Genomic DNA, 24,816 nt, shown 5'->3' on the forward strand with positions numbered 1-24,816 from the left:
GGAGAAGGTTTAATCAGAATAATACTCAGAATGAGGGCTTTACTCAGCAGTAGTCACAAAGACATTCATAAGTTTTTTTTGAGGACCTGAGCTGTGAAGGATCACGGAAATTAGACATTTCAAATTCCATGGATTCCAGGATTATCTTTTCAACAGAAGTTCACTTAAAAGGTTACTTTTGACACTGGACTTTTTTAAACAAGATATTTCTTGGAAATCACAGAGTCTCAGCTAATTGCTTGAACCCACATTTGACAGACAACCACTTTTTTGCTTGAACAGTGTTTTGGATGCAGTGGGTTTTGGGGTCGAGTGTGCTGAAAAAAAAAATCTTCCCCATTCAGTTCTTTAATTTCTGACAAATAAAAACCCTTTGAGCATCCAGCGTCATACCTGGAACACCGATCCAAGTGCTCCTGTGAGACGCTGTTGAATGACCTGGTTTGAAGAGACCCCAGAGACAACTTTCATTGGTCACATATGCCAGACAGCAAGCTGTCTGAACATTCTATACTTTGTCCTTTTCACCTACAGGAACTAACAATAATTGACCAAAGGTGATAGTCCCCAAAAATGAATGAATATCTGCAGAGAAAATAGTTTCTTTTCCTATATAGAGTGCATGCCTGTTTATGCACGTGTTTGAGAGAGTGCGTGAGCATTGATGCCCGTTTGTGAGCACATGGAAAAGTGCGTGTGCAAGAGTGCGCCAGTCAGCAAGTTACTCGCTACCAAGTGCTGCTTGATAGCAGGGTCAACACCACCATCCATTTCACTGATGATTAAAAGTAGGATGATGGGGGTGGTAATTCTGTTGACAGAATGTGCTTGCTTTTGGCGGACTGGACTGACCGGGGCAATTTTCCATGCTGTCTGTTGTAGCTGCACTGGGACAGCTTGTCTAAGCAGCACAGGTTTTCAGTACTGCAGAATGCTGTTGGGGCCCATCGACTTGGCTGTGTCCAGTATGCAGTTTTTTCATTATATTGCTTTGAATAAAAATTGAATTTGCTGGAGACTGGCATCTGAGATAGTGGAAATCTCACAGAGAAGACAGAGACAAATATCCATTCTGACTGAATATTGACATTTCATGAAGTCTCCTCCAACTGGGTGCATTGGCTATCAAATGGCATATCATCCACAACTAGGTGAGACATTAGAGTGATATTATCTTTGGTTTGTCAATCACTTTCCTCAATATAGAGGATACAGATGCTTCAGCCAAGGGCAGGCAATGGGTCACTGACATCTAGGTATATATGGGCAATAGAACTTTATGAAGTTTGGTGTCAATGCTGAGCTCTTTCAGGACCATTGCCACCTGACCAGATTAACCATGTTGGAACCTATGGCAGGACTGCCTTGCTGTTGCTGGGACATGGCATACCATGGTTATTAAAGGAGGAGCTTGAAAGCTAATGATTCAGTCTTGCCATAACAGTCTAGCAAGTTCCAGAAGACAATTCTCCAGTGTCAAAAGGGCTGGGCGTGCCTTTGTTGTTCCCAAATCTAATGCCTACATCTATGTCAACTGGTCCCTTTTAATGTCAAGACACTACTCCACTTCTCTCTATCATCGAGACATTAGCCATCTGGAAGTGGAGTGGAGTGAACGGAATTTGGCAGCATAACAATTTGTGGATTCAGCATACAGCACTGTCACCATTACTTGTGCTGACAGGTACAATGTCCTCTGTAAGATGATGTTTTTGCTCTCTCATCTCCCTTTAACACATGGTTTGACAAAGGCCATAAGACATGCAATGTCCTGGTCCTGCAAACAGATGTCAGAATACTTGCATGTGATAGACAATCCAAAATCTATGTGCAATATTCAGATGATGGCTACAAATAAGTGTGAAAGCAGCAAATTCTCTTCAATCAGTGATACAATTTCCACCTAGCTCCTTAGTCCAAAATGTAGAATTCAACAACTCCAAATTGAGATAGCAACATGAAAAGGGTGTGAAAACTAAGCTTTATATTATTTTAACAACTGCGGTGCCAACTTGACTGCATGGTAATCCTTTTACATCTGAATCAAAGTCAGAAGTTCAAGGTCCACTCAATCCAGAGTATTTTCTAAACAACCTGTTTCTGGGACATTATTGCACACCTCTAGAACAAGTAGGATGTGAATCTGGCTCAGAAATAGGGACACTATTACTGTACCACAAGAGCCCTAGTATTGAAATACAGTCGGTTTAGCCTGTTCAACAGCAGATTTCAATCAATTACTTAGATTAAAAACCCAGTCGAACTCATCTTAAAAGCTTAACCCTCAGGCCACAGCCATGTGTTGCTCACCCATCTGTGCAGTACTGTAACATATGATCACACATTCCTCTCCCTTTGAAAATACTATTTAGAGATTCTGGGTTCCCACACCCAACTGTAATGAGAACAAGAAATGGGTATGCCAAAAAAAAACAGTACACCACTGAAGCTCTCAGCCTCTGAAGGCAGTGGAGGTGGGGTCACTGAATATTTGTAAAAAGGTGGAGGTACATAGATTCTGGTTAGGTCAGGGTGTCAAGGGTTGAGGGATAAAAAACAAAACGTAAAATTCAGATCAGCTTACTGAACGGTGAAACAGATTTAGAGTGTCTATTTTGGCTCCTGATTTGCGTATTGAATTTTACTATGGCACAAGTATGTAAAGGATGGTCATCTCAAATATTTCAGCATTTATTGCTCATCCTTGATTGCCATAGAGGCAATAGTAATAAACTGCCTTCTTGAACTGTACTGATCAGGTGGTGTCCACAGGGAGTGTGGGTCAAGCTTTGATCTGCAATAAAGAAACAGGAAGGTGCGCGGTTTGGAGGGGACCCTGCAGTTGGTGGTATTGGCACTTGTCTGCTGTCCTTGTCCTTCTAGGTAGTAGAGGTTGCAAGCTTGGAAATTGCTTTGAAAGGAAGGTTGGGAAGCTGCTGCGATGAATCCTGCAAATGCTGCTGTCTCTGGGTTTGCGATGGTGGAGGAAATGGAAGGGCACTGGACTGCTTCATCTTTGATGAGGCCAAGCTTCTTGAATGCTGTTGGAGCTGCACTCATCCAGGAAATGGAAGAGAATTCTGTTCCATTCCTACTGGTGCTTTTCAGATTGAGGCAAGCTTTTTGGAGTCAAAAGGCAAGATATTGCCAGCATAATTATTAACCTCTGACCTGATTTTGTTGCTGGAGCATCTTTAGTAAGTTTTTCAGTTGAGTGTTAATCCCCAGAATGTTGATCAATGGTAACGCAATTCAACATCAAGAGGCATCGGCCAGATTCTTTCTTGTTGGGGATGGTCATTAACCTGCTTGTGGCATGAGCGTTGCTTGGGACTTCAGAGCCAAAGCCTGAATGCTACCCAAGTCTTTCTGAAGGTATGCATAGACTGCTACATTGTCGGAGGAGCTGTGAATAGAAACGGAACACTGTGCAATGAGCATCCCCACTTCTGACTTTATGACCAGCAGGAAGGTAATTGAAGAAATAGCTGAAGAGGATTGGCCCTAGGACATTACCTAGAAGACCTCAGACAGTGGATGTCCATGGGCTGAAAAGATTGCCCTTTAACAAGCACAATTCCTTTGAACTAGGCAGGACTCCAAAAAGAGCAGAGCTTTCCATTTGACTCCGACAGACTTTACATTTACTAGCCCCTTGGTGTTACACTCAGTCACATGTTACCTTAGGTCAGGACCAGTCGGTCTTGCCTCACCTCATTAAATTCAGATCTTTTAACCATATTTGGAGCTAGGTTACAACAACAACTTGGAGCAGAACCCGAAATGAGTGAGTATCAGTGAGCTGGCTACTGATGTCCAAGTGCCATTTGATGGTGCTGTTGACAGCAACCATGTGGAATGGATCATCCCCTCAGCATTTCTGGCTGAAGGAGGTTGTGAATGTTTCAGATTTATCTTTTGCACTGATTGTTTGGTTCCATCATTTAGAATAGGACTGCTTTTTCTAACCACCTTTTATTTGCTCAATTGTCGCCATCATTCATAATGGATAGGACGGGCCTGCAGAACTTGGATCTAATCATTTGGTTATGGATGGCTCAGCTCAATCACATGGTTTGCAGAAAAAAAATGTCGTAGCTTCATCAGGTCAGCGTTTTTTAAAAAGATAAAAACATGGATAAGGGGTGACCTTAGAGATTTAGAAGATAACGAGGGGCATGGACAGGGTCAAGAGACAAAGGCTTTTCCTTAGAGTGGGGAAGTCCAGAACTAAAGGGCATAGGTTTGGGGTGAGTGAGGGGAAAAACTGAAAAGGGACCTAAGGGGCAACTTTTTCACGTAGAGGGTGGTGCGTGTGTGGAATCAGCTGCCAGAGGAAGTGGTGAAGGCTGGTACAAGTACAACATTTAAAAGGCATCTGGATGGATATGGGAATAGAAAGGGTTTGGAGGGATATGGGCCTAGTGCTGGCAAATCGGATTGGGATATCTGGTCATTGACCAAAGGGTCGGTTTCTGTGCTGTACATCACTATGACTCTATCTGTCAGATGCTGATCTGTACATGATCTCCTCAGCTCCTCAATGAACTCAGGAAGATCACCTAGTTTACTGGTAATGACAGGGCGGAGGGGATGAGGTTACAGATTGTGGTTGAATGCAATTCTGCTGCTGCTGATAGCCCATGGTACCTCATGGATGTTAGAGTTTCTAGATCTGTCTAGAATGCATCCCACTAATTAAATGTTACCTATTAAGTTGGATGGTGTCCTCATGTAAGGACGGGATTTGGTCTCCACAAGAACTGTGGAGTGGTTATTTCTATCATCTGTCATCATTGATAGATGCATCTGGGACAGGTAGATCAGGGAGGAAAAAGGACAAATAGGTTTTTTCCCCCTGATTTGTTCACTTTTACTTGCCACTGGCCTAGTTAGGTAAATGTATCCTTCAGCCAGCATGGCCAGTAATGGCGTCGTTAAGTTGCTCTTGATGGATATTGATGTATCCTGCTAGGTATCCCTTTGCTACCACAGTCCATTTTCTAAGTGACATCCAATATTTGGGCAGCACGGCAGCTCAGTGGTTAGCACTGCTGCCTACAGCGCCAGGAACCCAAGTTTGATTCTATCCTCAGCGACTGTCTTGTGGAGTTTGCACAATCTCCCTGCGACTGCAGGGTTTTTTCTGGATGCTCCAGATTCCTACTGCAGTCCACAGATGTGCAGATTAGGTGGACTGGCCTTGCAGGCTAGGTGGATTATCCATGGGAAATGCAGGATTACAGGGATAAGGTGGTGGGGATTGGGTCTGGGCAGGATACTCTTTAAAGTGTCAGTGTGATGGCTTGAACGGCCTTTTTCTACACAGTAGGGATTCTGTGATTTAGGAGGACTGATTCATCATAGGAGGAAGAGCTGAAGATTGTGATTAACAGGAGATTTCCTTGCCTATATTTGATTTGGTTCCAGAAGATTTCATATAGTCTAGAGTTAATGATTAAATGTAAACTTTGTACCACCAAACATGAACAGGCTCAATGTGGATTGGAAAACAGCAATCCAGGTCTCTCTGGTAACTGATCCGTTAAATGTTTACAAAATGAGGCAGGTGTCAATAATGTTAACCTCAGATAGCCTTTTACATCACTAATCTAGAGCTACCAATAGCTCACCTGATTTTGAAGGTGGGGGGGCGCGATGGTCTAGTGGTATCATTGCTGGTCTGTTAATCCAGAGTCCTATTTAACGTTCTGGGAACCTGGGTTCAAATCCCACCATGGCAGATGGTGGAATTGGAATTCAATACGTAGCTCACTGATTTTGATTGTCTACTCAAAGCAGAAGCTGAGCAAATGAAGTAAATACAACAAATGAGGTGCTAGCTCTCAACTTCAATTCATACCATTGGGTATTTGTTGGAGCCTGTGGTGTGAGAGATACCAGAGTCTCAAACATAGGTGCTAGAAAAAAAAGCTAAGAGCCTTCCAAATGATGGACTAACCTGATACTAAATGGCACTAGTATGCATAAGAAAATAGGAACAGGGATAAGCTTTTTCCCCTTAAGAGGGTATCAGTTCTGAATTGCATCAACTGTTCTATCTAGCAGCAAATTCCACATCCTCCCAATTTCTGGTTACAGATTTTTTTGTACTATTAGTGTCTGTTCAAAAGTGAAAATATCCATTTAGATCACCAGATAATTTCATATTCTTAAAATCCCTTCTAGGTAATCCTTCAGTATTATAACTCCTGAATATATAAAAAAAAAGTCCCGAGCTGTTTCATCTTTTCTAATAGGATGTACCTTCACAATCTTTTCTTTCTTTTTTGCACCATTTCTAACACTTCTACATTTCCTAATGGTGTGTGATTGGAACTATACATGGTCCTCCAAGCATGGTCTAATTAAAATTCTTCACAATTTTAAACATAACTTTAACTCAAAATGCTTGTCCTGCATTTTCAATGGCCTTGTTAGCTGGTCTTTCTCTCAATTTTGATTCTAAATTGAAATTCAATTCATTGTCAGAACTATCCAAAATGTTCTTTAAATAACTTGGTTCACTACCATTTTAAACAGTCCAAAATTTATTTGTTGTACGATTTCTAACCTTCTGGGAGACGGCGATAAACTTTAGCAGGCTATTTCTGCCAATTAACAATGGTTAATAAATACAAGATATCATTAGCTTTCAATGTATACGGTCAAATGAATAAGTGATCAATAGACAGGATACAATTTGGAGCAAGTTTGCTTTATTTTGGATTAAATCCAAGTAGAGAAACCAGTTAGCAACTAAACATTAGCTTGATTGTAATTAACTCAAGGAAAACTAGGTTAAAGTACGAAGTTACACAGAAAATGCACAAAATGTATTTACAGGAGAGCTCAAGCTTAGATTTGTGTGCAATTATGTGGAGCCTACAGTGAAATTAATATCAACCATTTCTATTTAAAATTTGGATTTGTCCACCTGCAGATACAAGTCTTCCTGCTAGATTCCCAGACACTTGCCTAGAGCATGAGAGAATGTGAGTGAAACAGACAGGAAGAAAAACAGAAAGGAAGATAGAAAAGACTGAAGTTGATTAACGATTACAACAGCATTTGGCCAATTCTGCAATACTCTGACATAAACTACTACAGAATCAATAGTGGAAAAAAAAAATTGATAAATCAGTCCTACCACAACCTTTCACAAACAAGTGCTTAAAAGAGAACTATTTACATGACTGTCAGCGTGTGTACTGTGATATTTAAAATAGAGTTACAAAGATTCAGCTCGGCTTTAGACATCTCCTGTTCAGTGCATTGACAGAAAGAGAAAATGTACTAATTCAAAACTTTAACTTGGATGTTCTCTCCACAACAGCCTGACCTACTGAGCACTTCCGGCATTTCTGATATTTCTACCCCCCCAGCTGTCCAGTTCCGTTTGGGCAGTTGTACAAACACAGCTTTGAAAACCTTGCACTTCTGTTCTTAGATATTCCGACAAGCAGAAAGCAGCCAAGTTAGAGCTGTGTATACATAGAAATGCTAAGGATAGCAGAATTGTCACCTGCTCTTCAATGTTACATCAGCCACAGTAATAACAATTCCCTTTGCAATGACTGGAAATATTTACCTGGAATACTTGCGTGGCATTCCATTTATGGTTGCCATGTTCCTCAGCTAACTTTGGAAACAATTGAATATTCTGCAGCCATTGAATAATAAAACAAGTTAGACTACAAAAGCATTTTTGCAAGCAACTGTGTAGCTCCACAAAATCGAACATACACTTGCAGTGATGCCTTCGAATAACTGTGGATAAAGTAAAACTCAAGTAAAATGCAATGCTTTATTCCCTTTAATATTATTAATTTCATATCATAAGTTTTTGCTTTTTCAAAGAACAAAGATGTCACAGGGATTCTGTGACGAGCCCATTTAAATACCCCACTTGCCACAAGGCATGATATTTACATTAAAACAATGCACCAAGAAAATGTGGCAAGACATAACTAAACTGGCAGTAATTTCACAACAGCTGGTTAGGTCATGTTGTCAGAACTGGAGAAAGGCAAGTACTAACAACAATTTGTTGTATTTAAGTCTGACCTTTCTAGGGAGATTTTGAACTTAGTAGTCCAAACGCTGAATTCCTTAATGACATATCCAAACATTGGGAATGCTATCATTGATTGTTACTGCATAAAGCTGATAGTACCTATTACACAAAAGAGATAGATATTTTCCGGTACAAAATTTATTAGCAGCAACGTTCAATCATAGACTCCATGTTGTAACTCAACTATAAAAGGTTTCAACTCTAATTCCATCCATCAGCTTTACTAACAGAAGTTTTCCATAGCGAGAGTGAGAAGACTAAACTCCGGTACATTGAAAAACAGGCTACTGCAGGTGCTGGAATTCTGAAATAGAAACGGAAGGTGGAGGAAACCCACAAAAGATAGGCAGCAGCTATGCAAAGAATGACCGTCAACAATTCAGGTCTCACGGAAAATCATCGGTATGATGTGTTAATCCGATCTCTCTCTCCCCTCCAAAGAAGAGGCCTGCTAGAGGGTTTCCAGCATTGAAAACTTTAAAATCATATGTTAACTCATCTAGAAACTGGTTAGAGATGACTCACTCCTCATTTATGGAAAGGTTCTTTGACTGAATTGGAGTAATGAGTGTTTACGAACTTAATCTTAAATAACTATCCACTTGGAGAGCATTGTTCAAATTCTTCAGCTCCAACAACAGGTTATAAATGCACTATTGCACGTGCAGACCTTGTAAATACATTGTAGACTAGGCTTTAATTTAATTAAGATTTATTCACTGGTGGGAAATTAAAGAACCTTGATCTCCAAAACTATATGCGTGTAATACAATATCTGGAAATGTAAACGAGATCTTCATTTCCCTTCTGCATGGAAAGCAATTAAGAATTACCTTCTTCAGACCTCAAGCAACAGGTTTTGCTAAAAACAGATTACAGTATAGCCTATATAACAAACTGGGTCTTGAACATTCATTCATGGTTCACAATGCAAGAACTAATCTGTCCTGTATTTAGTGTAACAAATTTGAAAGCTTCTAACTTAGTGCCCAAGTGGAAAGTGAGAATTGGAGAAGTTGAAGGAGTGGGGTAACAGGGTGATAGAGTGTGAAAACTTTTCATTAGTACAAGTTTAATGGATAGGGTAAAGGACAATGGTTCAGTAATACCAACTTTACTCCATCTCAAAACTCTGCTAAGGTTAATGTAACCAAGGAGGAATCCAAAAAGATTTAAATCTTTTTGATGACAAATTGAAGCTCAAATGAGGAGTAGTTGAAGTATATTAATACATGGATGTACAAACAAAAGGAACAATGAAATGGATACATCTACATGTAACCCACTTTCAAATATAACGTGGTTGTGGTAGAACTGCTGCATCCATTTATTCTGTTTGGAGCCTGGTCATACCATAACTTAAATTCTCACCTTTACTTACAAATATTGCCAATTGCCCTCAACTCTCCTCACCTCAAACCACCTCCACCTCTACAATTCATGGAGATAATTGCACCTCTAATTCCACTCAATCTGGTATTATTAATTTCGAGTTTCTCAACCACTGAGCGTGCTTGGAACATAAACAAAACTAACAGCTTCTTAAAATTATCTCTAAGCAAGCTGCCTGTCACCACCTTAGCATCCTGTGCATTTCAGTATGAACCTTTTTAAACCAACATTTCTGGCAAGTTTTTAATGTGTTGTTTGACGCCGCATTATGAATTCAGGTTCACAGCAGATTCATCAAGGAGAAGGCAAAGTCTCAAACAGTCTTCAGGCTTATTAATCATAACTGCACACAGTAATCGAGATATACCAAGCTCTGATCCTATAGTTATATCAGGTAAGAACCAAATCTTATTTCATCACGTGTTCACGTCAATGTCTTTTCTCAAATGTTTGTCGTCTAACGAGATGCTGTCTGGTGTATTGGTCAAGAGTAGAGTGTCCACACTCGGCTAATTACGCTGGTGTCATGGAGCAGCACATCAGAAGGTTGCTCCAGGATCCTGAAGCACTTACAACAGCAAGTGACTGGAGGCATTCTAAAACTAAAAAGGAGTCACAGAGGAAAGAAAAAAAGTTAATTTTGACTACAGAGTATGATCTTTGAGGTGGTAGGGCGAAAGGTTAAAAGTCAAACATCTACTTCCTGATTAAATTAAAATATCCATAATCCATTATAATTCTCTGCTGCAAGGTAGCTTTTTATTCAGACAGTAAACAGTCTTTCTGCAATCTGGCACATAACACTACACGCCAACAGTTTTTTGAAAAAAAAACTTTTGTTCTGATGCTACCCCCTTAAATGGGTTTGTGTTGTGTTACACACAGGGAACTGAAGATCTCATTTAATGATGTGAAATGTTCTATCATGGTCTTGGTTTGGTCTCTGAAGGACAAGAGAAACTATAGACTAAAGTCAACAGAATAAACCCAAAGTTTCTCCCAGACTGGGGATAAGCCAAAATAAAATGCAATGTTTCCACTTTGTGTTATTCTTCTTGAAACATCTGGATTGAAACAATTTGTTCGACGCCTTAATAATTTCTGAACTGCTGCATTCAGCTCAACAGTCTGCACCCCTCAAAATGTAAGTTTTAGCAGCCATTTGTTCAGCTTTAGGAAAGGTACATTTAATAGAATCTGACATCTCTATCTGGTGGGAAGGGAAACAAAACCTGATGAGCTCTTTAGAGGCTTGCTAATATATTTTAAATACCTTGTAGATTTACAATCAAATTTTAAATTTAGCAATCTGTTTATGATTAAACGAGTGATGATCCTCAACATTTTAGAAGGCTCGATTGTGACCTCTTCATACTACTGCTTTTTATTAAAAACCTTCATGCATACTTTGAATTTCTTCCAATTAAGCCAATTCCAATAAATTTCTAAAATTTCACTAAAAATACAAAATAAAGACCCAAACACCATCTAAAGTTAGATTTTAAATATATTAGTATTTTCTTGGTTCATAACATCTACACATTGACTAAACTCTCTCAGTGGAAGCATAAGCCTTAATACAAACGTGAAAGGCATATCTTCGAATCCACCATTTCCCCTGACTCCCTCCCAAACATCTTGCAAATGTGCTCAAAAAACCAAAAATCTAACAGTAGTGGAAAGACACACATTGGGCCAACATTTCAGGTCAAATGACACTGCACCAGAAGTGAGGATGTTACAAACGAACAGTTTATAAAAAAAGAGGGAAAGAGGGAATGATATTTATTCACTTCTGTCCCATCTCCAATTATTAGCGTTTTTTCCTTTTCCTGCCTTCGTTCATATGTAAAGCATCCTACTGTGTCAGGGAAAAGGATTATTCATATGGGATCATTCTGCAGCCTGGAACTATGTTGAACCTTTGAAAAACATTCCAACAAGGAGCGAATGCCAGCAAGACTGAAATGAAAAACATGCTTCCTGAAAACGAAAGTGATCTCTTCCATTCAGGTTGTCTTTATAAATGTAGGCTGAAGGGGGGCAAGGAATGAAGATGATGCAACATAAGTTGATACTTTTTCTAGCCTTTTATAGTCATGTTTCTTTAATTCTTTGTTGCTTTCACAGCCACAAGCAAATACAAATTAAACAAATGACTACTGGGGTTGTCAACAAAAATGCTTTAAAAATTAAAATAGGCATTAAACCACACATTTGCAAGTTGTCTTCTGAAGAGATCCTCAGAATGCAGAAGTCCTCCAAACTACAACAGACTTGGTAGTAAATTTCACCTTTTGTTTCACAAAAATATTTTATTATTTCGATAGTTAAGGATAATTTCCCCAATCATTAGGTTAAGAGTCCTGTAGCTTATGAGCCAATTTTCACAGAACTCTCATCCAACAAATTGATATTTAAACTTTCAATCTGGTGAGAGCCAAAGATCTCAAAGTGGAGTGTTTTCTTAAAAATAAAATTACTGATACCAAAAGACAGAACTGCTTAGCTCAGAAGTATTGCGCAGAAGGAGGTGCAGAGGTGTGCTGGTGTGGGGAGAGGTAAGTAAATTACTGGCATTTTGTGTGCTCTCTCTGCCCGGAGAGGAGAGGGGAGAGATGGAACACCAGTACACTGATAGTAAATCCCAGGAGATTTGCTTATCTCTATTTTAAATTTGAAAAATACAATATCACTTCAGGCACAGGTTCGAGTGTAAGTTGATATGAAAACTTAGCCAAAAGATCAGTCACATTAAATAAAGAGTAATAGGAAGAACAGTATTTACACAAACTGTCCAAAACTTGGCAGAGTTGTTCCCTCCTAAAGTTAAACATTTTCAAAGCTTATGTCGGAGGAATATAAATTTTAAAAATCAGTTCACATAACTCATTCTCCAGAAAAATGACCTATTTCAATAGTTATATATAAAAAAACGTAAAACATTGTTTTGGGCTTGCACCCCAGACAGGAATACCTGTCAGTTTCACTGGGTCCTATTAAAGCTTGAGGTGGAGTGGTAGTGCCACTCTCTGAGCCAGGGGACCCAGATTCAAGTCTCACCTGGTCTACAGGTTAATCAAAAAAATCCTAGAAATGTAAACCTCACAGCAAATTTGATTTTTATTCTGCTTGTTTTTTTTTAAATGATCATCCCTCCCAAACATTTTCATGCTTGAAAGAGCTTCCCCCCCCCCCCACCATTATCATGCTTGAGAATCAGACCTATTTTTCCCTTACAAATGCTGATGAACATCTTTTATATTTCCTGCATTTTATTACAGGATACAAGTGGATATTAACAGATTTGCAAAACCTTTGAAGAATCAACCTATTCTGCAGCGTACACCCAAGGTAGCCAAGTGATAAGCTGATGGCAGGATCATGGTCAGTATCATTGCATGAATCAGCCAAATGAAATTTAAAATGCAGCTAATTTGATATTAACCAGCTTCTGCTTACAATAAAAAGATAGATCTTCATTGCAATGATATCCAGTATTTAATGGTCAACAAGAGAGTTGAAGCTGGCAGATCCGGAACAGATATCTCACCAAATTAAACTCAGGAAGCTGGTGACAAGGAGTTCACAGCCCTTCATACCATGTGATGCGCTTTAAATGCTTGAACAAGTAGGCAGATGAGGTCTGAAAAATGGCACCTCCAACAATTCAGCACCACCTCCGGATTGCACAGATGTGAGCCTAGAATAAGACCTGAACCCACAGGAGCCAATATACTGACACTAAACAAAAAGTCTCAAAACCTGCAAAAAACATATGACAGATCTGCCGCACGGTAATTAACTGCTGTTAACCTCCTGCGTGCTGCTTCAGTCATGATTATTGTCTCGTCTGGTGACGTTTAATCAATTAATTGAATCCTTAGCAGCTATACTTTCTACTTTAAAATAGATCTTTTGTTTTAGTTCAACACAGAATAGAGTATTTGATCAGTGCAGACTTCACATGCTAAACCAATTAAGCTTCGTGCATCACAGTAAGCAGATGTTGCCCATTTACAACGCCATTCTTAACTCAAAGATCTGCAGAGCCAAGTGAATAATGCTGAGTATTCTTCAACTATTTTCTGAATAATGATTAGGAGGAGTAATTGTGGCGCCATCTCCATGTAGATGCTTTGCAAAATGACATTTCAAAGTCCAGAATTCATACATTTTATTAAAAAAGGTTTCACTATAATGTCAACAGGATGGGATATGCAATGTCTATTTGAATGTAAGCAAAAAGTTCATACTATTTACAAGATTTTCCCAAGTGTTCAAGTTCATTAATTGGTCTTCACTAAACTACTCTTGTGAGAGATCAATAAAGTAGGAACATCGCAGGAAGGTATGAGGCAGAAGATACACAAATCTTGGAACGGACCTTGATACAATGAGATAGTCAGTTACTAAGGCCACTGCACAATGAAGTTTTTTTTCAGTATACCTCACCATGCAATTTATCAACACAATAGCATTTAAATGCAGAACAATTAAAAATCCAAATTTAGGTTGCTTGAACTATTTGCTGTAGTTGTATTTTTTTCTCAAAGAACATTAACTTTAAGTCAATACAGAATTAACTTGCTCACAAGTGCATATAATACAGACAAGAGAAGCAGCTTACCTTCTACTGGAGAAGTTTTTAGTCTTCTACAGATATCCTGAACATCACCATACGTTTCATGGATTTTATGGACTGCTTCACCAGACCGCAGTTCCATGAGGGCCCGCAGATCTCCAACAGTGCAGCCAAATTCACTGTCATGGTTGCCCTCGGCAACAGAATTGCCTGGATGGTGGCTTGTTGTGTTATTAGTCATTTTTTCCACTGAATAAAAAAGGTTTCAGCTGATGTTGAAAAATCCACACCAGGTACTGGTATGGCAGTCCTATTGACAGTTCCAATGGGAGTCTACAAATTTTAGATTGGTTTTTAAGTCTTGCAGCAGTGATGCAAACATCAGCAGAGTCCGATTTCTCCAGATCAAGGTGTCGTAAGGAAGTCCATGTTACTGTAACAGCAGGCTAGTAGCAATAGTGTAATTTCTGCTCTTGCATCTCTTGGTGATAGCAAGTAACTGAGAAAATCTGAAAGAGAAAATGCAATGTGTTACCTAATGATTGATACTTGACACACAGCTTTCAAAAAGCAAAGAGTGATCTTGAAGAATTTCACACTTATTGCATGATAGAAATCTTCGGAACTTTTAAAAGATCATATACCACTGCTCAATGTGCGTGAGATCAAAACGAAAATTCATTTTTGATACAGGAATAGTTGTTACAAAATGCTCATTACAGATGTGGAACATTTTAAACTTCAAATGCAACATGTCTTGTTTCCAAAAACATCATGCAATACTCAAAATAATGTTTCTAATGCCCTTCATGGGTCAGGATATAATATTTCGACAACGAAACACTATTAGGTCGACCAGAGACTTCGGCCAATCCTCATCCCCCTCCCCACCCCACCCCCCTCCTATCTGCCCTCCCATTGCCTATAAATTGCATATGTGAAATTTAAATACCTGATGAGATGCAAATGTACATTTATGAGCAAAAATGACCCTCTTTAGTGCATCAAGAAGCAAATACATGAAACATGTTTACCAAGAGGTGCACAAGACACCTGCAGAAGCATGGTCTAGTGGTATTATCACTAGACTGTTAATCTAGAGACCCAGATAACATCTTGGGGACCTGGGTTCAAATCCTACTATGGCAGATAGTGGAAACTGAATTCAATAACATTAATGTCATATTATTATTATTATGAATAACATTATTAATGGAATTAAGAGTATAACGATGACCATGAATCTATTGCCCTTTGTCAGAAAGCCACATCTGGTTCACTAATGCCCTTCAGAAAAGGGAACAGCCACCCTTACCTTGTCTGGCCTACATGAGACTCCAGCAACCTGGCTGTCTCTTCAGTACCCTCTTGGCAACCAGGAGTGATCAAAAATGCTAGCCTAGCCTGTGATGGCCTCATCGCATGAATGGATATAAAAACTTTAAGGAAAGCAATACTGGATTTCCTCCTCTTCCCCATGCCAGTGTGTTCCATATCATTTCTTAAACAGTATTTAAGTTTATTCATATTGTCCAAGTTCATTGCTCTTAAAAAGTGAGACCAGTTAATTCTGTGAAATGCTAAAAATACAGAAGAGCTAATTTATGTTTTGATCCCATATGATGTTACCCCTGTACAGAAAAGTTACCACAGGGGACATTAGGGCAACATTAATGCTTCTAATGTGTTAAAGGTGAAATGTGCTTAGTTTCAGTATTGAGCACAAGAGACCAAGGGATGTCAAACTAGAGCAGAACACATGAAAATGTAGACCTTTATGCAACTTTATATAACGCACAGTTTTCTCATAGCACGGACTTTAAAACTTTTTATTAATTCTTGAAGTATTTGTGGCAAAGCCCTCCACCTTCACCAATTGAGGACCCGGGTCTACATGACTCAACTGGCAGGGACGTATCAATTCAGTTGCTTGGTCTAGCCAACAGGTGGCAACACACACGACCAGTCTTCAGGCCATAACTCTTAATAACCTGCTCCCCCTTATCCTCAAACACCTGGTCAAATTGGCACACCAGTCAATAATCCCTTAGGAGGACAACTGCAAACAGTAAATCAAAGCCAGGATTCAAAGCTGAGTCACCCAAGTGAGAATCTGGAAACAGACTTGTGTTGCACCTGTTTGTCACTTTTATAACATCTCCTCCTATAACCCTTCCAGTGCCAAAAAGATTGTATGTCTCGTACAAGCATCTGGCTCGCATTTGTTGAATAAACACAGAGCTAGCTTTAAGACACAGTCTTTGTGTACTGTAACTATAAATTTGAATAAGCAATGCACACTCATGGACAATCAGCCGCAATTTCCAAACAGAAAGTTATGTTTCAGCCAGACCTCTCCCTCAAACACAAGCAGGTCTCAGAAGTAAGCAAACAAAAACAACTTGCTGCTGTCCTGATTGCAACACTACGAATCACTCAGAAACCAATGTTTCCACGAATGAGAATTTTGTTCTTTAAACTAAAGCACGCTCCAGAAAAACTTAAATATGTTAAACATATTTAAATGATCAGGGATATTAATATTAATAAAATTTCTCTTTTACATACAATACTCATACTGTGCATCCACCTACTCGAAGCAGTACCAAGCAGATACAATAATGGTAACTACAGTTTGTCGAATAGAAGTTATAGGTTACCTGTGGCACCTCCAAGAACCATCGCAAATCAAAAAAATCATGATTAGCTGACAGAATATTTGTTTTTCCGAATGACACTGCTCACCCTTCATCTTTATTGTCACTAACAAATGCCCAGATTAATCCTTACATGGTTTCGTCCCTTGTCATCTTCTCCCTACTCCTAATAGGGGTTGTTTATGTTTAGATGAAAAAAAAGTGACAGTCATGGGCCAAAAGAAGTCAGTTTTGTTCCAATAAGGTTAGAAGTCAGGAAAATCCAACAACACCACTCTGCAGTTGTCTAGCCTAGTGAGGCCGAGGCATGATTGCAATTCAAGCACAGGCAATTCCTTAGAAAATACCTGACATTCTAATAAGGGAAGGGCTGTTGAGAGCATTCAATGCCTTTTCCCCTCATCACTCATTTCTCAGGCTGTTATAAAAAACACACACACAAAAAAAACCATTACTCTTACCGTTAAGCTGATTAAGATAATGCTGGCACTTATTAAAATGGATTAAAGAATTTCACCACCAATACCCATTTTCAGAAGTTCAATTGCCAAGAATTAAACAATATCCTTCAGTTTTTGTGTGTGCTCATTCTACTTCAACTAGTTAAACGGCAAGCCCAGTTGCCAGGAAGGAAACCGTAAAAGATAGCTTAGAGGAATTGTCAAGCCAAATATTAGACCAAACTCAATTAACATACTGACAGCTGATGTGCCTTGGGCTGAATGACGACATCAATTAACATTAATTCAGTTCCCTTACAAACAAACAAATCGTAAATGCTCAAAGTCAGCACTTCCAGTCATTGAGAATCACTGTTCAGTAAGAAAAAAAATCATAGCTGCAAATATTTGATTTCTCTTCCCTCTCCACCCTCCAAAAAGGCAGGTCTCTGATCACAAGCTTTCTAAGTTCTGCAGAAGAGCCATTAGACCAGATAAGTAAACTCTGCTTTCTCTCCAGAGGCTGCCAGGCCTGCTGAGATTTTTCAGCAACTTCTGTTCTTGATTCGGATTTCCAGAATCCACAGTTCTTTTGTTTTTTTTTAAAACCTTTATAGTCACATGCCATCTGATATGAATTGCAGGAGCTTTCAGTTCTGCCACCCTCACCACTTCCTTTCCCTGCAACTTTGGTTCAGAAGAGGACTACTCACTTTCTCCTCTGATCTATCAGTTACATTCTGTGGTCAAGCAGGAAATCTGCTTCAGCTGGCATAGTCTTTCCTTTCCCTCCCTGGCTGAAATAAAGTGTTCCATCTGGCAGTCTGGCTGCAGAACCAGAAAAACACACCCAATCGACAACAAGTCACATTCAAGGTCAGTCACAACGAGCTGACAGTCTTATTTCTCTGCTGAAACTGCTGTGTTGCTTTAAAATTGTGGAATATTCTGAGACAATAAAACAGTCAGAGATACAAATTAAAAAAAAGTGACCTCTGCTTCTAGAACTACACCAGAAGCAGTTCGGACAACTTGTGTACTGCACTGAAGTAATAACATGTCACACTGTTTTACAGAAGCATTATAAAAATAAGTATGAACCGAAGCATAGAAGATATTAGGTCAGCTGACCAAAGGTTTGATATAGAGGTGGGTTTTAATAAGTGTCTCAGAGAGGTGGAAAGTAAGGTATAGATGGGTGGAGGGAATTCCGAATGCTTGGGACATAAGCAACTGAAAGGCATCACCATCAAGATGGAGGCATTATAATTGGAAATATATAGGAGGCCAGAGTTAGAGCAGCACAGGTATTGCAGAGGGTTCTGTGCCTGCAGAAAACAGATAAGGAGGGTTAAGATCATGGAGGGAACATCATAGAAATTAGAGTGCATGGCGGCAATTCCCAAGAAATCTTGTCATTAAAAAAAAATCACCTTGAATGGATTGGTGATGAAAAAGCAGTAAAATTAAAAACAAAACACTGAACAATCCAAGAAATAATCATCTTCAACACAGACAGCTTCTGCAGTGTAACTTTTATTGCAGCATGCAACTCTTAGGAATCAGCTACACAGCTCGCAAGTGTTGGGTATTTAACTAAAAAAAAAAATCATTGAAAGCTGAATGTCTAATTTAACACATCTTCCCCAAAACCTTCACATAAGTGAAAGTTACTTCAAGGCTACAGTTCTTCGTTGACATTCAGATGATAGTTGAACACTGCTTGACCTTCATTCTTGCAGTTTATAATGCCATCTGAACTGATGGATTAAATTACTTTCTTGCCATTGCTCTCAGATATCCATTCTACTCTATTTCTGGAGCACACAGTCTGACTGGCAAACACTTTTCACTACGTACCTCTCATTACATGCTTGACATCCATATATACTGCAGGTTTTCACCGAATGTGATTCACTATTCTGTGACTTAGGAAGATATTCTATAGGGGAGTACTTCAATCAAACACTCAACCGGCACACGCTGATCTCACTTGATCTGTTTGAAAAACGGATTCTCTTAACTAACGGAGTCTCAACCTTAACCTGACAGCTGCACTTCAGACACTGAAGAGGAATAAACAGGCATTCCTTTGCGTCACACATGACACTTGCAAATCATTCAGCAAAGTGAACATATCTTTGCCCCAAGACTTCGCTGACTTCCTCAGGCTGATGTCCTAGACCCTACCATTTTCAGCTGCTTTGATGACCTTCCCTCGTATCATAAGGTCAGATGTGGGGATGCTCACTTATGACCATTGTTCAGTGCAACTTGCAAGTCCTCAGGACAGTGAAGCAACACTTAGATAACTTTCAGGGTTAGGCTGAAGAGTGGAAATATTCATGCTACACAACTGTCAGGCAGTGACATCTGTTTTTGATGTATAATATGGAATCATCCCCTACCATAAACATCCTGGCCAGGGGTGGATGTGCACCATTGACCAGAAACTGAACTGGACAACCATATAAATTCTATGCCTACAAAAATGGGTCATAAACTGGGAATTCTGTGGAAGCCTCATCTCTCAGTTCCCTAAAAATTGGCCATCATTTACAAAGAGTAAAGTCACAAATGTGGTAGAACACCCACTAATCACCTGGCTAAGTGCAGGTACTAAGTCAGGACAGAAGCTTAGTAACACCTGGGACAAAGCAGCTGACTTGATTGGCACCCACAACTTTAAACATTCACTCCCTCCACCAATACACAACCGCAGCAATGATGTCCACCTACAAAGACACACTGCAGCAATTTGCTAAGGCACTTTTGACATCATCTTCAAAGGCTGCGACATTCATCATGCAAAGAAACTATAGCATAGGACACTTGGGAACACCATCAACAATTTGACTTGGGGTCCAAAGACATGCAGCTTGGTGGATTGGCCATGCTAAATTGCCCTGAAGGGTCCAGGTTAGGTAGATTAGTCATAGTAAATGTGTAGTTACAGGAAGAGGATAGGTGGGATATTGAGGGTCACTGATGGACTAAATGGCCTCTTTAGATACTGGTGATTCTCTCTCTCTCTAATTCTATATTGCATTAGTCTCACTGGTCAACACTAACATTATTTTTAACAGTGCTGTTGGCATTCCTGTCCAATATTTCAACATGGCAGCTCGCCACCACCTTCTAAAAGGGCAGTGATGGATGCACAGTTAATATTGGCTTGGTTGGCGGGACAGATGATTTTCAGTGCAGAGGGACTCCAACAGTGTGGGTTCGATTCCTCCATCAGCTGAGGTAACCTTGAAGGACTCTCCTTCTTAACATCTCCCCTCACTTGAAGCATAGTGACTCGCAGGTTAAACTCACCAAATCCTATTCAGAGAGCAGCCGTATAATCCAGTCAGACTGTGGCTTAAAAACCAAAAAAGGTAAAGGCTGGCTATTCTATGAAATCAAAGCCAGAATTTGGGAACAAAACTCAGCAGGTTTTCTTTGCTTTTATTATTGACTGTGATTGCACAACACTGCAGCAATTCTTCCAAAAGAAGATTTCATCATCTTCATCTACAGTTAAGCTTCAGTGTCTCACTGGTATTGACTTAGAATTAGATTTTTAATTTAGGGTTTGGGAAAATGCACTTTGCAATCTATTTGAGCTACTGTTTTCATTGATTTAACTAGCTTAAAATGAAAAAAAATTGTTACTTGTATTAACTTCCTAATTTCATTATAAAAGGAAAACATTTAAATTAACTGCATCTGAAAACTCAGAAATGAGGATTAATTAAAAGAACAAATATTCAGGGCACCAATCTGGACTCTTGCATCAAGTAAAATTACAAGAGGAGAAAGTAGTTTTCCATTGACTCTGCCTCCTTGTTCCTGGTAGCCTTGCAATGAACAATCACATTGTTTAAGTGAAACCATTGTTAAATAGATACAAGTGACAATTTGTCTCCATCTACCCATTGAGGGAGAGGAGAGACTCACTATTGAAAAAGACATGAAACGTACTACGGCAACTAAGTATCCTACATTTGGTCCAAACATTCCAATGGTATTTCTAAAGCATTTACAATTTAACTTAAAAGTGAGTGAGTAAAGATCTGAAATTCCACTTGTGGAATAAAGTACACATGTGCAATGATATTGCAAAAAATGGGAAAAAAGCAAGGTTTTATAAAGAGGACGGACAAGTAGCAATTTCAGTTCGGTCAAGATTCAAGATACACGTACAAACCAACATTCGCTAGTGTGCTCTGCAAATTACTAGAATTAAAATTGGAGAAAACCGAGAAAGGCAAATTTGAAAGAAAATACATATGCTTTTAATCAATTAAATAGATGTCTATTTTTTGTTTGATTTATTGAACAGCTTCACTTCTTATAATACAATATATACTAGTAAATTGTTAGTTTCAAGTCATGCCAAATCTTATATATCCAAGCTACTGAATCAACAGACCAAGTGATAATGTTGATTTGCCACACTATTGAAATCATTCCAGTGATTTAATGAAGTTCAATTTAAGCATTGTATTAACATGAGGCACAACTTCAACCCTTCTCATCAAATGAGAACAAGTATAGCTAACAATAAATCTTTGCCCCAGTATTTTTTTTAAATGTATGTTTTGGCAGTGGTTGAATCAGCACAGGCAGCCAGGGTAGACTCAAGTACGTGTATCACACATAGTTCCAGACCATGCTAAATCAACCAGTAAACCTGGTGTGACTGGTGCCTCTTAGGAACGAGGCAATACTTCGAGGCACTTGCCTGTAGCTAATAAGATCATGGAATCTATGTGCCAATTCAATTGCTCAGAGCGCTTCCACCAAGATTGCTTTTCACTTTGATTTTTGCCTCATCACCCTCAACAAGCTTTAACTGCTTCAAAATGGTGCTATTTATTAAGGGTTTCATTTGTACACAGCAGCAGTTATGGGAAGAGTAATTGCAACAGCAGCTTGAGTAACCAGCACCCACAGCAGCTATGCCTAGCAGGTAATGGGACACCTTGCAGCAAGGCATACGGAGCACAGAGTGTGAAGGACAGCACTCTCTGATCCAGCAGTATATCAGAAGCTTTGCACTTGCTCAGGCAGACTGTAGGCCTCATGCCAGTAGGTCAGTGGCTGGCAAAGTCATCACAGCCCTCATCATCTTCACAAATGGTTCCCTGCAGTTTGCTGCAGGGGCACCTCCACAAACTAAAGCTTATAGCTGCTTAAAGCAGCAACTTACCAACCTGGTTTACCAGCGGTGAGCAGTAAACTCTTCATTATTTCAAAAATACACTTTATTCATATAACCAGTATATAAAAATATACTTTATTCATAATAGTTCTGATAACCAGACACCTACTTAACTTTAGCTAAAAGACCTCACACATTGGTCTTTCCCCACCAGGGTAACCAACTTCCACATTGAGCAAATTCCATACAAGAGAGCTGGTGAACTTGCAGGAGTTGCTGATTTCCTCCATCATGTCACTACTGATGTGCTGCTAGCAGGGTGCCAGAACACCATGTTTTCAGAGAAAAGCCCATCACTCCATTAACATACATTGTGTACACGAGTGAGTGGGGCTCAAGACACCCTCTGTAATCCTAGTGCTTGCGAGCCACACCGTTATAAAATCCAAGCCAGAGACCACCACGATCATTAAGGAGCACCAGACCCAAACCCCCTCAAATATATCAAGATAGTCTAGACACTAACTTTCTCTCATTTTAAAAGCAAGCCTTACGCATTGTGCTCTGGTTGCAATTCGCTTGGTCAAACTACCAGGCTTGAAACAAAATAACACCTTTATTCATACACTACAATTAAAATATGGAGAAAACAAAAAGAATTGACTTAACTGTAACTACTGAAATATTTAAAATAATATGAACCACTACTAATTAAAACTTTTCCAATAGAGTGATATCCCATACACACACTCTTGATAAAGGCAAATTCAGTTAAACAGATTATCTCATGCAATTCTAGCTGTAGGAAGAGAAGCCCTGCCTTTAGATGTGAGAGGAGAATAATAACTTCCACATCCAGCTTCAAGACCCCAGTAATTATTGTATACTAAAACAAAAAAATCCTTGTTCTGTGGGTACTTAATCCCACCCAGCCAGGCTGCGTTTATTGTTTTGTTCCAACTTTAAAAAAAACTCTCAAACTGTTTACTTTATTGGATTTGGAGCAGATTATTTGTTACCTCTGTTTCAACTTTCATTAAAAATACAAGTTTTAAATCCATAGTATCATCACAGCACATTGTAGGTTTTGATGTCCAGGAAGTTCTGGAGATTCCTCCCATGTTGCACTGCATGCTGAGAAATTTAGACAGGTTGAGGGAGTGAGGCAACTACATGGCAGATGCAGTGTAATGTGGATAATTGCAATGCTATTCATTTTGGTAACCAAACAGAAAGGCTGATTATCTGAATGGCTATAAACAGAGGGGGAATATTCAAGGAGACTTGGGCGTAGGTATGTATACAAATGTCACAGGCAGTATAGGTAGCAAGGGTTATGTTAGTTCTCATTAGCAAGAGGATGTGCACAGAGCGGGGTGCCTTGCTGCAGTTGTACAGGGTCTTGTGAAATCATATCTGGAATACTGTGTGCAGTTTTGCCCTGCTTACCTGAGGGAGGATGTTCTGGCTCTAGAGGGAGTGCAATGAAGACTTACAGGCTGATGTATGAAGAGAGGTTGAATTGGAATTATATATATATTCGCTGGAGTTCAGAAGAATGAGGGGGAAATCTCTTAGAAAACTAAGAAATTCTGACAGGATGGATACACGAAGGATAATCTTTATGGTTGGGGCATCCATAAACAGGTGTCATAGTTCACCCTCAATTTTTAGACTAAGACAAGGCACGATTTCTTCACCCAGAGTATGGTGAGCCTGTAGAAATGGCTACCACAGTAAGCACTCGGCCAAAACATTGTACGATTTCAAAGAGTTGAATACACACCTAGGGCTAAAGGGATCAATGGTTAGGAGGGAAAGCAGGAACAGGCGATTGACTCATTATGATCATGGCTGATCATCTAAATGGCAGAGCAGGCTCAAAAAGGACTGTACTGCTTACTCTTACTGAAGTTTCTATATTTCTCTGCTGCATAATCTTGATAGAGAAACCAGAAAGAAGCAGATATAGCAGACAAGGAAAAGCAGGGGGAAGGTAAGGAGGCAACAGAAAAGGGAAGACCAATTTAATACAATGTATGGAGTCACATGAGGGACAAACTTGTTGCTGTGAGGATTCTGATAATTTAGCCATTTTTCTGTTCAAAACACTCTTCGGTTCCACCACCTCCATAGGCTTCTATTAAAGAACATTTGACAGCCTCTCCATTCAATGATGTTCTGACAATATGGAGTCTATTAAACAACAAAAAAATTCAGACCAAAATGCCAAGTGCAATAAAAAAAAAGTGGTGATTAATGTAATGGCAGACATATTGGCTCCAACTCATCCATCATCCAACTGAACTTGTTTTGGGTCTTTATTAATACAGGCTTTGGGTCATAGTTGTTAGTTCAATTGGCTACAAATCTGTGATCATTTTGTAAGACAAACATCAAGCCTTTTATCTATTAAGAGCAGCATACAGCCCTTTAAAAAATCTTTATAAATATTTTGCATAGAAAAGCCACAAGCTAAGAGACAAAGTGGATAGTCTATAAAAACTTCAAAA

General features: G+C 39.3%; 1 protein-coding gene across 6 annotated transcripts in view; it reads right to left on the reverse strand.

Moving 5' to 3' along the window:
- Nucleotides 1-24,816, reverse strand: part of LOC132828364 (plasma membrane calcium-transporting ATPase 1-like) — a 227,553-nt gene that overhangs the window by 119,301 nt on the left and 83,436 nt on the right. For 5 of the 6 annotated variants that reach the window (XM_060845401.1, XM_060845402.1, XM_060845398.1 and 2 more), the window contains exon 2: nucleotides 14,100-14,563. In XM_060845401.1, coding sequence (XP_060701384.1) covers nucleotides 14,100-14,295 — 196 coding nt within the window. In that variant the 5' untranslated portion in view covers nucleotides 14,296-14,563. Of the gene's footprint in view, nucleotides 1-14,099; nucleotides 14,564-16,844; nucleotides 16,873-24,816 lie in introns of those variants that run through there. The other variant, XM_060845400.1, reaches the window with a different exon arrangement.

The sequence above is a fragment of the Hemiscyllium ocellatum genome, chromosome 26, assembly GCF_020745735.1.
Source record: "Hemiscyllium ocellatum isolate sHemOce1 chromosome 26, sHemOce1.pat.X.cur, whole genome shotgun sequence".
Classification (NCBI taxonomy): domain Eukaryota; kingdom Metazoa; phylum Chordata; class Chondrichthyes; order Orectolobiformes; family Hemiscylliidae; genus Hemiscyllium; species Hemiscyllium ocellatum.